Source organism: Perognathus longimembris, chromosome 6, assembly GCF_023159225.1.
Source record: "Perognathus longimembris pacificus isolate PPM17 chromosome 6, ASM2315922v1, whole genome shotgun sequence".
In the NCBI taxonomy this organism is placed as follows: domain Eukaryota; kingdom Metazoa; phylum Chordata; class Mammalia; order Rodentia; family Heteromyidae; genus Perognathus; species Perognathus longimembris.
Window position 1 is genome coordinate 74,881,628 of NC_063166.1, and position 16,292 is coordinate 74,897,919.

At 45.4% G+C, this 16,292-nt stretch overlaps 1 protein-coding gene across 1 annotated transcript in view; it reads right to left on the minus strand.

Moving 5' to 3' along the window:
* The window catches only part of Ptprt (protein tyrosine phosphatase receptor type T), a 688,872-nt gene extending 683,025 nt beyond the window's left edge, over positions 1-5,847 (minus strand). Inside the window, exons 1-2 of the mRNA XM_048349408.1 lie at positions 5,830-5,847; positions 1,477-1,602 (exon numbers count right to left, since the gene is read on the minus strand). Coding sequence (XP_048205365.1) covers positions 1,477-1,501 — 25 coding nt within the window. The 5' untranslated portion in view covers positions 1,502-1,602; positions 5,830-5,847. The remainder of the gene's footprint in view (positions 1-1,476; positions 1,603-5,829) is intronic.
* Positions 5,848-16,292: the final 10,445 nt, after the last annotated feature.

Genomic DNA, 16,292 nt, shown 5'->3' on the forward strand with positions numbered 1-16,292 from the left:
CCACTGGATTCCACAGGCATGTCATGACAGAACAATTCCAGTGATTATTATCAAACGCCGCCATTTAGAGAGGCTCAGAGGATTGTACTAGCACAATCCAATATTTATGAAATGATGCTCTGCTGTAATGAGGGGATGAACAAATTAAGATGAGAAGCAAGTGTTGCATCTTGAGGGAAGGATAGCAGGATAGGAGGAAAGCAGTGATCTTGTTCAGGTAGCCAGAACTTTGGCTTTCAGATCTGTAAGATGGGAAGGATACTAGACCATGGCAAAAAAGCAGGTGATTAGTTAGCAGAGGGCCTGAAGTCCAACTTAATCAGGCTTATCATTGGCTCCTCCATGACTAGATCATTTACCACCCATCCATCCATGAACCAATACAAGCAACCGCTGTTCTGTTCACACTCTGCATGAGACGCTGATTTACTCACTGTATCTGAGGTCAGAGGGTGGTGAGGCCACCAACAGAAAGAATATAGAACAGGCACAAAGAATTCCAGTGTTGAAGGTTGGAGCAAACTGACATAGGAGGGCAAGAGAGCTTCAAGAGAGGATGGGGGAGAAACCACGACAACTGTGCTCTAGAAGAAGCCTTGCATGGGGAGGAGTCGTAGTGAGCGACCTCCCACATCCAATCAAATACCAGGAGGCCATCTTACCTTTCCCAGAGCTGCTGGCCTACATCGCCAGTTCAGTGCACCTCCCTCTAAAATACAGCAGGGCTCTCATGCAAGTATCTAGCCAGAATTTCCGCAGGTTAAGGGTGAGCTTGGCATTTGGGATGCAGTGGTACTGTGGTAGGAACTGGGCTGGAGCACTCCGAAAGAAAGGGGTGACCTCAAATCCTCTCAAGGCTCTTGGAACCCCCCACCAAGACCCTAATATCATCAGTCTCCCAAAAAACACACTGCAGCTAGCCAGGGTCAGAATCTCACCATCACCCTAACTATCTAGGAGGCTGAGGTCTGTGGATCTGCAGGTCAGAGCCTGCCTCCTGGAAAGAAAGTCTGTGGAGATGTGGCTCAAAGTGATAAGAGTGCTAACCTTGAGCCAAATAGCTCAGAGACAGAGCCCAGGCCCTGAGTTCAAGATCTATTCCTAACAGGAAGGAAGGAAGGGAGGGAGGGAGGGAGGGAGGGAGGGAGGGAGGGAGGGAGGGAGGGAGGGAGGGAGGGAGGAAGGGAGGGAGGAAGGAAGGAAGGAAGGAAGGAAGGAAGGAAGGAAGGAAGGAAGGAAGGAAGGAAGGAAGGAAGGAAGGAGAGAGAAAATAATCCTAAAGATCCCTGGATCCATAGGACCATACCATCACTACATCCTGAAGAATTCATCCTTGTTTGAACAAGGATGGGTTGTCCATACCAACAGTTATCTTTCGCTCCCAGACAGCTCGACCCTTAAGTGAACCTTCCCTCCATGAGTCACTGTCCAAGTCAGCCATCTCCATCAAGGCCCCAGACACAATGGGTCACATACCTGTGGGTACGGCCGGGTCCAGCATCGGCTTCTCCCAGGTGTTAATCTGCTCCCAGGTGAACCCATTGGTCCCCAGGGCCACGCTGTAACCACAGTTGCTGTAGTGTTCATCAAAGGAACAGCCTCCTGAAGACAAAAGAAAGATGGATAAGTACCACCTATATCTGAGGCTTGGGTTTGTTACCTCTGTATTATCAGCACTTCATTTACAACTGGAAATGTTAAACGCCAACGACTTTTGTGGTTTCTATCTTTTTTTTTTTTTGTAAATTGGATTTTTATATTTGCTTTGGTGTTCTCGCGAAAGGAGCTGGCATCTGCAGACTCCCGTATTTTAAAAAAGTTAATAAGGCTAGTTACATTGATTTCAATCTTTCCTTCCTAGAGAGCAAACAGCAATGCCTCATTCTAAAGTAGGAAAAAAATGAATGCCAGAGCATGCCTCTGCAATTGCTTCCTGCAATGGGGAAGCAGCAGAAAGACAACGAACCTAAGAGCCCAGCAAGAAAGGCCTCACACCTCAGCCTTGCAGCATTGTATGAGCTCGGGCCCCATGTTTAACCCCTGTGAGTCTCAGTTTCCCCACTTGTAATATAGAGGTCAATATTCATCATACTGAAATATCATTAAGTGAAGCTGGGAGCTGATGATGGCTCATGCCTGTAATCCTAGCTACTCTTAACACTGAGGTCTGAGGATTGTGGTTTGAAGCCAGCCCTGGCAGGAAAGTATATGAGACTCTTCAATTAGCCATCAAAGAGCTGACACTGTGCCTCAAGTGATAGAATACTAGCATCAGTCAAAAACTTAAAAAAACTAAAACCTAGGGACAGTGCCCAAGCTCTGAGTTCAAGCCTCAGGACCAACACACACACACACACACACACACACAAAAAAAAAAAAAACAACACACACACTCATTATTAAACAGATGAACATAGGAAAAACTGACTGCAAACAAAGCATATTGCAACATTCACTGCCCTCTCTGTCAAGGCAGGCTGATTGATCTGGCTTCATGGAAGAAGTGAGCAAGAGAGGGGCTAGGCAATCATGCATTTGAAGGTAGATAAGTTGATGTTGGCAGTACTTTACACTTCTCCCTTGAACTTTGAGCCAGCCCCATTTAACACAAAATCGTGGTCATTCGATTTCATAAGGATACACCAAACCCATAGTTTGGGCTGTATTTCTCCTCAAAGTGACACTGAAAGAGATGTAGGGTGTATAATGGAGGCCCAAAGGGAGCATGCTAGTCTACCCAGAGAAACAAGAGCCCATTCTACTCTGAGAGGAAACAGGAGGAAAAAGAGGGTAGGAGAGCAGGAAAAGAGACATCCTCAAGGTGCTCACAGCATACACTGAAGGACGTACTAGCAAGACTGAGTCCAGAAGAAATCTGTGGTGGCTCCCCACCCCCCACTTCACACCACAATCCCCCTGTACCTGTCTTGTTGCTTGGATGCTGGAAGCTCTCATCATGTCACCACACCCTCCTTGAAACCCCTGCACATTTTCCAACACACACAGAACTAGAACACATCGGCCATAGTCTGAATGTCTCCTATGCTGAAACCTAGCCCCGGATGCAATGGAGTGAAGAAGCAGGATGTTGCGAGATGATGAGATCATGAGCACTCCACTCATGATGGAGCTTGAATAGGATCCATGCCTGTATCAAGGAGCATTCTAAACCCCCTTCTGGACATGCGTGTTTAAATAGAAGGTGGCATCTAGGAGGAGCAGGCCCTCACTGACACTGAATGTTCTGAATGTTCTGGCATCTTTGTCTGGGATTCTCAGTATCCAGAACTGTGAGTTATAAATATGTATTATTTATGAACTACCCAGTTTATAGCAGTTAAGGCTAATCTAATACCCTAATGAGCCCTATGTTAGGAAATAGAGGGGCCAGATCTGCTTCCGTGGTACAAGAGACAGGAGTTGATAATATTAAATTGCTTTGCACAATAAACAAGAATTGGAATATGTTACATAGACAATTGGAGAGGAATGGAGAGGAAAAGAGAGAGGGATGCAATAAACAGTGAAAAAGCAAAACTCTACAAAAGATGATCAAAAAATTTCATTGGGAAACAGGATGGTGCCGTGTCAGAGACTCAAATAAAATATTGTTTCACACATTCCCTCATTATTCAACAATGCTTTACATTTTTGTGCAGTACTAGAGGTTGAACTTAGGGGCTTAGTGCTTGGTAGGCAAGCACTCCACCATGTCAACAATGATCTCATTGAGCACTCACTATAGAATAGACAGAGTGCCAGGCACTGGCTAATAGGTGGTTTGTAGTAGGAGTAAGCCCTCACAGTTGAGTAAGACAGAGCGACCAGCATGCTAATGAATAATTACCCATGTGGGCATGGGGTGTGTTGGTTGCAGTTGGCAGTGGATGGGAGAAGCACTACACTTCTGACCATGAAATGGAAACCATGTGTGCCCTGAATTGCCATGGGCTTCCACCACCCCCCAACTTCTAAGTGGCAAGGAGCTTCACACAAGAGCCCTGGTGCTGCTGGGGAACTGAGGGAAGAAAGCCAACAACTAGCATGGATTGACGAGTCATCAAGCAAAGATGGAAGTCACAGGTGACAAGAACACAGAGGTAGAACAATGACAGGGAAGCCTCCATCCCAGACAGAATGGTGAAAGAGGCGACTCCATGAACCAGGAGGGAAGCAGACCACCCAGCAGCTTCCCCTCAAAGGTAACCTTGGGAACTGCTGTGAACTTCTCCCACACACAAGGAGCTTGGTAAGTATCTGTGGATAAATGAGCCAATCAGCAGGAATAGTATGCTTGACATAGGCAGAGCTGTGATTCCATAACAGTGAGGTTTTTATGTTTATCAACCTATGGTTTCCCATCCCTGAGCTTGACTGGCCATTCCAACCTCATGTCACCTCTACCTAGAAGGTTCTTTCCTACATTTCTTGTCTGAAGAATTCCAGGTGATGTTGCAGAAATCACATCTACAAACTCTGTCCCCATTCCAAACAATAACAGTTTCCATTCAAATTTAAAATCAAACAAAACAAACACCATACTGTCAAGGTTGAACTAGAGGGCCAAATTCCTTTCCCTACATCACCCTGGCCTCTTTGGAGCCCAGTCTGCAGGAGACAAGTGAATGCGATCTATACCATGACCTATACGTCCCAGTGATCTGGGAAGAAGGCTCAGGGAGGGCGATCAGCAGAATCCCAAGTGTGCCTAAGAAATGGCTGAGATCCAAATTGCGCACCCTGCAGGTGAGGGCTGAAAGTGCAGGAAGGAAGAAGTAGGGACTAGATAATAAGGTATGTGTAGTTAAGGCTCCATTCCTTTCTCTTGGGTAACAAGAACACTGTGTTTTGGTATTACTAGAATCGAGAGACACAGGATAAAAAGACAAACGACTACAAAAGCAATACTTGCAAAACTGTTTGGTGTAAACCAACTGAACAACTCATAGGGGGAGAGGGGGAGGGGGGAATGAGGGAGGAGGTAACAAACAGTACAAGAAATGTATCCAATGCCTAATGTATGAAACTGTAACCTCTCTGTACATCACATTGACAATAAATAAGAAAAACTGCAAAATAAAAACATTTTTTAAAAAGAACACTTTCCAGACCATCCTGAACCTAGAGAAGATGAGAGATACACTGTCCCTACTGTCCCTACTTTAAATATCAGGTAATCTGTTGATGCATTACAGAGCCAAATGACCCACTCTAGCCACCACTGATGGGAAGTGTTGGTGCCAAGATTAATAAACCCTGTGGCAATCTAACAACAGAGTCCATGTTCTTTCTAGTAGATCAGAGAAAAAGTTTATTCTCCCAAACCAAGGGCAAAGTCTTCCACTTTGAAAGTAATGCTCAGGGGCCAGGCAGATAAAGGGCCTCCGGGGTGATTGGGTCTCTCTATTTAAATCCATTCCCGTGCTAATTCTAGAAACATTCAACAAATTCTCCTCTTTTTTTATGGGCTCTGTGCAGACAGACACATGACCTCTGTGCCCTTGTGAAGTTTATAAAGTAGAGGAAAAGATAAGCACAACAAACATACCCTGAAGGTGTAGAGAGAAAGAGAGAGAGAGAAGCTTTCATACAGAGGTGTTGATGTTCAAAAGAAGATACTAGTTAATTTGGGGTAATGGATTAATTGCACAGATTCTCTGCCTTCTTCTGGACAACATTCAGGAAGGCGCATATTTGTATGTCTGGGCAGCGATGCTTGCAAAGCAGGGCGACCCCTCCCTGCCTCTGCCTCTGGAGTCCTAGATGAACAGGTCATGAACCACTGCTGTTACGTACATACCTCCTCCCCAGAGCTATTTCCAGACCCACCTTTCTGTCCCTGACTGCTGGGCCCCGGCAGTCACATCCACCTACAGTCCGCCACCAAGTGCTTTTCCCATCTGACAATCTGACCTCTGACACTGAGGTCCTGAGCTTTCCTCACAGGCAGGGTCTACAGGATGGGTGGAGGAGAGCCCTTGGAGGGAAGGGAGCACCCTGTGTGGATTCAGGACACTCAGGCTCCTCAGCTGCTGTTTTAGCCCATCCTGCCAGAATCTGTCATCCATTCCAGGAACTTCACTGTCACTCCTACAGAAGAGTTTCTTGACATGGGCTCTTGCTCTGCATTGTCAGCGCACCTCTGAATTTTATCAAGACACGGTTCAGGACTTCCCTGTGGCATTAGTGGCCTCCCAGTAGAGCAGAAAGTGTGGCTGGCGGAATTTCTGTTTCTCCTCTCTGCTTTGGATAAACGGGGAGCACAGAGCAAGCACCTTCAAGGGACAGTGGTTAGCCCAACCACTGGGCCCGCCACAGCAGCCTGATCAACAGAGTCCAGACGTACAGCATGGGGGCAGAAAAGCTAGCTGAGGGCAGGAAATGAAAGAAAAGCAGGGCAGAAGGAAGGAGCTGCCAACCCTCATGGCAATTTCCCACCATACCCATCTGCTTAAAGAGGGTTATGTACTTGGCCCAGAGCTTCCAATATACCATATATTAAATGGAAAGGCTGGCTCTGTACAGGACACTGTGTTTGTTCGTGCAATAAAAAGCAGATTGCTCAGGAAGAGGGCCACCTGTCCATCAGCTTTGATCAGACAAGAACGCATCACAGAAACCTCATATCCCATAATGAAATACCACTTTGGGTCTGAAACAGCATCCTCACAAGGAGTGCATGGCCAACTTCATGGGACTATGGCTCCTAATCATTCTCCATATAAATATCAGCCAAACGCACACTTAAGGAAAAGCAACCCATTGGGATTCATTACAATATGATGCTGATCTCACCTGACTCAGAGACCAAATGCGAAAACTATTCAGGAGAGAAAAGGTATTTAGTAAGTATTCTCCAAAGCAATCATCCCTGGATTTTCTTCCTCTCATTCCACGTACTAAGGAAACACAAGGGAAGCTGGGTGATGTGGCTCACATCTACAATCCCAGCTCTTGAAGAGGCAGAAAATTAGAGGGTCATGGTTTAAGGCTACACCAGGCAAAATGTTAATAAGATCCCATCTCAATCAATGAACCAACTAGTAATGGTTCACGCCTGTGAGTCCAGCTACAAGGGAGGCCATAGGAAGGAGGCTCATCATGTGAAACCAGCCCAAGATAAAATACAGAAGACCCTATCTGAAAAAAAAATACTACAGCAAAAAGGACCTGGGCCCTGACTCAAGTAGTAGAGAGCCATCCCAGTAAGTGCAAGACCTTGATCTTAAACTCCAGTACTGCCAAAAAAATGAAGAAGAATCACAATGGCCATGAGGTCAAGATTATATAACCTAACAGTACCAGCCTTGCTTAGCAAGGTACCACCTCCTAGCCCAAAGTTCTTCCTATTTCTAAGCCTCTATCTTCCAGTGTACAAGAAAAGATGACCCCCAAGGAAACCTCCAGGATTCAGGAGGAATCGGAAGGAATCGGAAACTTCCAGGAAACCACAGAGATGCAGAGCTTTGCCAGCTCCAACACCTGTTGTGGTTCCTAGACCACTGGAAGCCACAAATGGGAAGTGAGCACAAAGTAAGGCCAAGCTTCCCACAGCTCCTGAACATGATACATTCAAACCTGTGAGCCTAAGTTTCCTTGCAGCAATGTTCACTGTTTCAAAAAAAAAAAAATGACATCTATCTCCCTTGGTACATTGCTAAGGCCATAACAGCTGACCGAGAAGGCCCAGCAGCTGTCACAGGTGTTTGGGGGCCATCCTCTTAAGAAGAAAGGTGTCTAGTTGGAGAGATTCATAATGAATCTCATTTGAATGCTGACCTCAATCGGAGAGAGGAAGAGCAGGTGGCCGCCTCTAATGGTGTCAACCTTACCGTGGTCATTTCAGTGGGAAGCAGCACCTCCATCTCCACCACAGAAACTAGGCTCAGCCTCCAGAGGGTACAGCCTGGTTTGCTGAAGACCGATGTAAATTGTAAGATGACAGGGAAAGGCATCAATTGTCCAAGGACTTTGCACCTGGACAGAGGAACTATTTCTCTGGCAGGTGGAGGTCACGATGTGGCAAAGGCCTCAGATGCTCTGATGTGAGTCAAGCATAAAAAGTCAACAGAGAAATGGAAAACTGTAGCAAGGAAATTGGATTTTGAAAATCCATTTGGATTTGGTAATGTATAGCATATCAGCATCTGTAAGGGAAGTAAAAATAGTGCAGGGTACATACTTTAGGATACATTAAAGCATAAATAAGGTTTATAGTGCCAATCAGAATTTTTTTTAAACATGAGCTCTTCTTTTGAAAATGAGAGAGAAATGGAATTCAATAAAAAAAATATAAATGTGTCTGCCTCTGCATTTCTCAGATATGATCCTGTGTATTCTTGAACAGAATTAAGTCCAAGAGAGGAACCAAAGATTTGTTAGAATTCTGCTGTGTGCCAGGCACTGTATTTAAGTGATGTAGGTGTATATGTAAATTGCTATGGCTATTTTAACATAGGGGAAAGCCCCACCACATTCTAAGAGAGGAGTCAGTAGACTTTCAGGTTTTTCAGGGGTGGGATTAGGGATTAAGCTCACAAAATATGCTAACTAGGCAAGCTCTTTATCATTTGAGCCATACCTAGAGACTTGTGCTTTTGTTTTGTTTTTTTCTGGTACTGCCTCGCATTAACTTTGTCTGGGTTGGTTTCAGACTGTGATCTTCCTATCTCTGTCTCCTAACGTGCTGGGATTATAAGTGTGTACCACATCTGGCAGCAAACTTGATCTGCAGAAGACCAGTAGGGATCATAATACTCAATGCATATCCTATTGAACTAGGAAAATTGAGAGGATAAGTGGGATGGGAAGGATGGAAGAGAGTAATGAAAAGAGTGATATTCATTAAGATCCATTGTACTCATAAACTGACATGTTAAATGAAAGTACTTAAGTATAATATATACATATATATAATATTTTTTAAAGGATAAGTAAGGATTTTCAGCTTCAAGACCCCATCACCACTGTCATAGCTACTCAACTCTGCCATTGTAATATAAAAGCAGCTGTAGCCAATACATAAACAAATGGGCTTGGCTGTGTTCCAATAAAACTTTATTTATAACCATGGTAAGTGGGCCACATTCTGCCCAGAGTCTGTAGTTTGCTTTAAGAGAAACATATTACTCTTTCCATGTGATAGAAAGAAACTTGTCATCAGAGCTCATATGGAGTTTTCCCAGCTCAGGGGGGAAAAAGCATGACATCACATCCAATGATAATCATAGTGAGGTCTTATTCTACTGACAGCTGGATGTGTGCCAGTCTTACTTTACAGCTTTCACCTTCGCAGGAGGCCCTGCCATTCTGACTGTACCCCCTTATGGGTACCACAAGCTCAGAGAAGGACGTCACCCACATGGAGTAGTGAGCCTTAGATTTGGGACTAAAGCCCAGGTTTCTCCCCCTGCCTCTCTAAGAGGCAGACTCTGTTCAGACTATGAGTCTTACTCTGCTACTTTTAGAACAGAAAGTTGTGCCTTTCTTATCCCCAGGGTGGAGCTAAGTGAAGTTGGAAAACTGGGCCAAACATTAAAAAAGGGAAAAAAATTAAAAACAAAAAACAGAAGGGGAAATGTGCCTTTGCTCTGCATGGTAGATGCTACTTCTAGTAAAGCTCTTAATGTTGACAAACACAGCCAGAAAGCAAGGTGGTCTGTGTGCAGCAGGCGAAGAGTCCCACACACCTTCCTCTGGCCTATGTGGCTAGATCGGAAAGTTCCAGAAGCCCACTGAAGCCCATCCATCCACATGGAGCTCAGAGGATCCCTCTGGCATAGAGGATGCGGAGTCTCTGAAGTTGCTCAAGCCCCAGATAGGTGCACCTAATGTGGTCCAGCCCAAAACATGGGCCCTGACATTATTCAGTGAATGAACTGAAGATCCATCGGAAGTGGATCTTCCCTATGGAAAGGAGCCACATAAAAAGGCTCTTCTCGGGCTGGGGATATGGCCTAGTGGCAAGAGCGCTTGCCTCGTATACATGAGGCCCTGGGTTCAATTCCCCAGCACCACATATACAGAAAATGGCCAGAAGTGGCGCTGTGGCTCAAGTGGCAGAGTGCTAGCCTTGAGCAAAAAGAAGCCAGGGACAGTGCTCAGGCCCTGAGTCCAAGCCCCAGGACTGGCCAAAAAAAATAAAAAAATAAAAAAAAATAAAAAAAAAAGGCTCTTCTCCATCCAATCATCTTGTCTTAGAAGCCAGGGGATCTCCATAGAGGCCTTGCTGTAGGGCAGTAGGGACATAGAGCTCAGAGCTTGGAGGTCAAGCTAGATCTTTGGAAGAGTATTCGCTCTAATCCTGCTAAGACAGAGTCTTGACATCAAGAGTGAAAGGAAGTCATAAATTGGACTATGGAGAAACCATCAGGCCACTAGGGAAAAAAGAAGGAGAGATCATGGAGAGGCCAAGAAGTCGCCTGAGGAAATGGAGAGCTGACACTGGCCAGGCTTCAACTGTGGGCTGGGCTGGAGGAAGGCTACGAGGGCCATGTGGAAAACAGTGGCAGGAAGCAATTAAGCAGATACAAGAGATAAGAATGGTACCACACTCATGTCAGGGGTAGAACCATGGGCCAAGCACTGTGCAAAGTCATCACTAATAGCAAACTATTTAAGCAGGATGTACCCAGAACCTAGAATCTTGGGGGGGGGGGGGCATCTCAGAGCTCTGCCTACCCATCATGAAACTTCTGTTGTAAGTACTCAGCAAGCCATCATAGACCAAAGCAGCCATTCAAGTGCTGAGATTACAGGTGTGTACTACCAAGCCTGACTCTCATCAGATTTTATTTATTCACATGATACTTTGAGTTTCATATTCATATGGTTTTTAAAAAAAAAACAAAAACATTTCCTAACACAACACGTTATTTCACTTGTGGATTATATAACAGCCAGGGGAGGCCTGGGTTTTAAATGATGCTACAATCTGCTGACTTGTTCTTGAGAGACATTAATGTTTCTCATGCTAACTCGGCCATTGAGTTTCAGAGTCTTATATGATGTGCTTTTCACACTTCCTTCTGGCTCCTTAGCAGTAGAATGCTTCTTCTTTGCTCTGGGAAGTAAAGAGAGGGGGGATCATGTTTCCCTCCTCCTGTTCCTCCTCCTCCTCCTCTTCCCCTTCCCCTTCCTCTTCCTCTCCTATCTTATCTATCCCTTTCCTCCTCCTTCTTCTTCCTTCTTTTTCTCCTCCCTCCTCCTCCTCCTCCTTCTCCTCCTCCTCCTCCTCCTCCCCGTCCCCTCCCCTTCCCCCTCCTCCTCCTCCCCCTCCCCCTCCCCCTCCCGCTCCCGCTCCTGCTCCTGCTCCGGTATTATGTGTCTCACTATATTGCTCAGACTGACCAGAAACTGGCAATCCTGCTGTCTCAGCCTCCTGAGTTCTGGGCTGGAATTACAGGTGTATACCACTGCCATAACAGTCTCTAGATTTAAGTCAAGAGTTCTGTATCTGCAGTGTGTGGCCTTCGGGGATAATGAGTAACCTTCCCACTCTACACAGATGAGGAAAATGAGTTCAGAACACATGTCAGACTCAGTGCCAGACAAAAGACAGAGCAAAGATTCTAATCAAAGACTCCTTCCATGGCCAACTTTCAGAACTGAGCACACCTCCAGGGTAGGTCCAGCTACAAAACTTGTAGGCTCATGAACAAAGCAATCATGTAGAGTCTCTTGCTTTGGGAGCACAAAGAGACACAAAGATGGCATCAGAGAGGCATTCAACTGCCTGTGGACACCTACTCTGCAAGGCAGTGAAGGCCCCCTCCCCCCACCCCAGCTCTGCAGACACACATATTCAGAAGAGAAAGTACCCCAGACCTCAAATCATTGAGATTCCACCCTTGTTCTCACAGATGCTTTAAAGGCAGAGTGATATCTAAGCGGGGTTGATTCATCGTAAGCAGCCTAGCGCAGGGAACCGAGTCTTGCCCCTGGAATGAATGTAAACCAGCCTTACATAAATTGAATTTCTTTTTTGAATATCTAATTGAATTTGCAGAACTGTGTGCCAGGGGGGTGTTTAAATCAGTGCACAAATATGATAAGAAGGCCTTCACACCATTATATCTAATTCAGTAAGCAAAAATAATGGCAGGGCACGTTCCAATTAGCGTTTGATTTATTTGCTTTAACAAATCCAATTAGTAGAATGTTTTATAAAGTCATCCAATGTCAAATACTCATGGACTCAACAGATAGAAACAATACTCCTAATAGAAAAAAAAATGTTTTAAAGCTCTTTGAACAGTGAATTTATTATAAATAAGATGCAGTCTCTCTGATGGCTTGGACATTCCCCAAGGCCCAGGGAAAGAAGTGTCTGATCTTCTCATTTGATTCTTTCTCTGGGAGAGTCTTTGCAGCAGCTCAGATAAATATGGCCCCTTCCATTAAACCCAGGAAAGGGAAGTCAGCCAGGGACTTGGGTGGGAAGCAATGAGCCTCCTGCTGGGTGTCATGTCTTCAAGACCAGAGATGACGTTGGACTTGGAAGTCAGAACATCAAGGGGGGGAAAACATGGCAGGGGAAGAAAAAGGTGAAGTCCCAAATTCTAGACAATACACAAAGATCAGTGGTCCTCAGACACGTTTTAGGGGGTACGTGATGATATTCTTGGCCCAGTGTGAGACACAGAATATGGCAGGGGTTAAAACTCTGGATTCTGGAACCAACCATTGCTAAGGACTGTTATTAAACAAAATTTAGCTACATGACTTTGGCCAAGTTCTTTAACCTCTGTGTCTGAATTTCCCCATCTATAAAATTAGGATTCTGATTGAGCACTGGTAGTTCATGCCTGCAATCTTGGCCTAACTCAGGAAGCTGAGATCTGAGGATGAAGGTTCAAAACTACCTAGACATACAAACCCATGAGACTTATCTCCACCTGACCAATAAAAAGCCCAAAGCAGAGGCATGGCTCAAGTGATAGAACACGAGCCATCAGTTAAAAAAAGAAGAAAGAAAGAAAAAAGAAAAAAAGAAAAGCCAAGTGAGAGCACAAGGCCCTGAGTTCAAGCCCCAGTACCAGTGCCATAAATAAAAACCTTAGGATTCTAATAGTTTCCTGTTCTTAGAGTTGCTGTGAGGATCAGGTGAAATTTGTAAGATTTGAAATAGTTCCTTGGTACATGTTAGATGCCAAATAAGCCATTGTTAAAACCCTTATTTAATCTTAATATATAAATTAGAAATGAGAGAGGTGAGCGTGTTATATGTGTGCATCTTGCACCATTGCTCAAATCATAACATATACTGTGTCTGAGCTCATCCATGTATCCTGAATAGATTAACACCACCTGCGGTGACACACTTCTGATCTGCAGCACAACCCAGCTCTCCCTACCACTAGTATGTGACCCTCAGCAACATCATCGAGTTTCAAGCTTGAGTTTCCTCACTTGTAACAGACACAAGAAGCTGAAACTTCTTCTAGGGTCATCGAATTTATGGCATCCTACCAGACTCCCTGTGTGCACTACCCAGCCCCCCCCCCCCGCCACCCCCATGGTACACTGGAAATAAGGAGTCTCTGATCAGGCCAGCTTCTCCATGTGGCCTACCACGGCCATCATCTAGCCCACTGTGGGCCGCCGTGGCAGATTTCCACCCCTTCCTATGCCCTCACCTCCTGGACACCAGCTTCCCATAGAGGATAGATAGACAATAGATGTGGAGATTGTTCTGTGTCTGAGAGAGGAGTATGACAAAGGATCCATGGGGGTGGGGATGGGGCAGCTCTCAGCTTCTATCTGCGGGGGAGGGGGGGTGGCCAGGAAGCAAGTCCCCTTTGGGCAAAGGTGGATCAACTTAGAGACCAGCTGACCAAGGCCAAGTCCAACCCAAACAGAGTGGGGGACAGAAAACAGGGAGCCTGCTGTGTCCTCTCCAACAGAAAGACAGCAGGGATCTGCTGGCCCCCCTCTTCTAATTGTATAAGGGAGTAAACAGGGAAAAAAAAGAAAAACCATAAAGGCTGTGGGGGGGGGGGTGGGGGGGAGGGGAGGGGGGAGTCCAGATCTCAGCTCCAACCAACTTTTCTAGCCCCAGAACCAAGCTCTCCCCACTCAAAGGCCAAAATGGCATCTTTCATTTTCTATCACCCAATAGTGATCTCGTTTTTAAATGTTTTTTTTTTTTTCATTTTTTAGTTTAAGGGAGCAAGAGAAGAAAGCAATGGCCACAGGTCATACCCTATCCAAGAGGAAAATCTTCAGATCAGTTGGACAAAGGGAGAGGAGGGTTGTTTTCTCCCCAACACAGAAGGAAGAGCTTGAACTCATTTCTAGCAGGAGTTGTCAGCCTCTGAAGCCTTTGGAGCCCCCCGTGGAGCTTGCTAGAGCCTCAGGATCTTTGCATTTCTAGTGCTCAATGCCTGGAATGCTGCATCCAGCCCTAGGAACTTTACAAGGCTAGCTCCGAGCATTTTCCTTATTTAAAAAAATCAAACGTCACCTTCCTAGAGAAGACTTTCAACATATTCAGACAAAAATAGGCTTATCCCTTCTCCAATTAGCCCAAGTCCTGCTCCCTTGTTGGTGCTTCCGGGCGGCTGTTTCTTATCTCCCAATTTGACTCTGACCTTGTTTATGTTCTCACTTGCTTATTTATTTTCTGTCTTCCTGTAGAGTGGGTGGGTGCCCTTTACATTCACCTCTGAATTCTCAGGACCTATCTAAGAGGCTTAAGGATAAAGGACAACTCCTGGGGCGGGGGGAGGGGGCAGAGAGAAGGGAAATGGGAGGGGATGGCATTGATGGAGATTCATAGTACTCAGAAAGTGGTATGTTGAATGGAAGCCCCTTTGTACAGCTACCTAAAAGGCAATAAAAATCAGGTACAAAAATTCAAGGGCAATTCAGGAAGCACCCAGCCAATGAATAAATGGAGCACGGGGAACCATGTAAAGTTAAGGGACAAAATTTGGGAGACAAGAGGTGCACACTCTGGCTCTGGTATGGACTCTGGGACCCTGTGTGGATGGGAGAAAATCCTGAGGCTCCAGTTCTTCCAGGGCCACAGTTCTAAGTAAGAAATACCAGCTCCATGAGTTTGATGTTTCTGTTCCAGGCAGACAACTTGTCCCACTTCATGAAGGGAGGAAAGAGAATAGGAACTGGTGGCTTTCTCTTCATGAGGATGTGGAACACATCATGACCTATAAACTCCAACCTGCCTCCTCAGGTTGTAAATAAAGTTTTATTGAAATCCAGGCCATGCTCGTTTGCTCACACACAGTCTAGGGCAACTTCCCAGTTGTATAGCAGAGTTAAGTAGCCATGATAGGAAGCTCATTGCTTTTCATGGCTCGAATAGTTACTAGCTGGCCCTTCATGGGAAAAGGTTGTCCCCTGCCACCTTTCCTTTCAAAGGTCAGAATGCAATCAAATCGCTATAGCCCAGAGCAGGCAGGGAAGCCCACAGGCTGGTGATAGAAGCTGATTTTTACTTTCTTCCAAAGTTGCTACAGCTAGAGGAACATCTGGTCCTCTAAATCCTCATCTTCTGAAAGTGTCTTATTTTTAACATGTAGTATTTTTCAGCGGAAGCAAGATAAAGCAGCAGCAGTCAGAGCTCTGCCCTCAGCCACCCTGACCTAGACTCTACTCAAGGCTCCTAAGAATGGGTCAAGGTCATGAGGTGCTTTGATTCCACTGCAGACCTCAGCTGTGTTGGTGACTTGGCTTAGAGAAACCCCAGGAGCAACAATGGCCGGGTGATGGCACCTACCTGGCCCAGGTAACTATCACTTCTGAGTCCTCAGGAGCCCCCAACAGAAAACACACTCAGGTCATGCAAAACTTTCTCAAACTTCCGCTAGGCAAAGTCAGCCTTCTGCTCCCACTCTGTAACTTCAAGCAATTAGGGGGCCATTTCTTTTTACAAGCTCTCCTTTATTTTGTTTGCCCTGCAAGCAGGCTTATGAGTCGCTCTTCGGAATTTAATGCACAATTTTGCAAAATTGGAGCCGGAGGTCCAGAGAGGTGATGTAACTTCCTCAAGGCTACACAGCTTGGAAAAGGCAGAATCAGGATTCAAATTGCTTCCAATTTGACCCCAAAGCATGAGCCCTCTCAACTATATCATAATGTGTCTTGCATGAAAACACTAGCGTCTTCAGTTTAGAAATTCTCTTATTATCCTGTCGGAATTTATTCAGCTCATATTTGGATTTCATGCATTGGTGCTGGGTTGAGTATCTACTATATGCTAGGCAGTATTCTAGTCACTGGGAATAAGGCTAGTTGCTGCTCAAAGATTGATACCAAGACCTGGAGGGAAA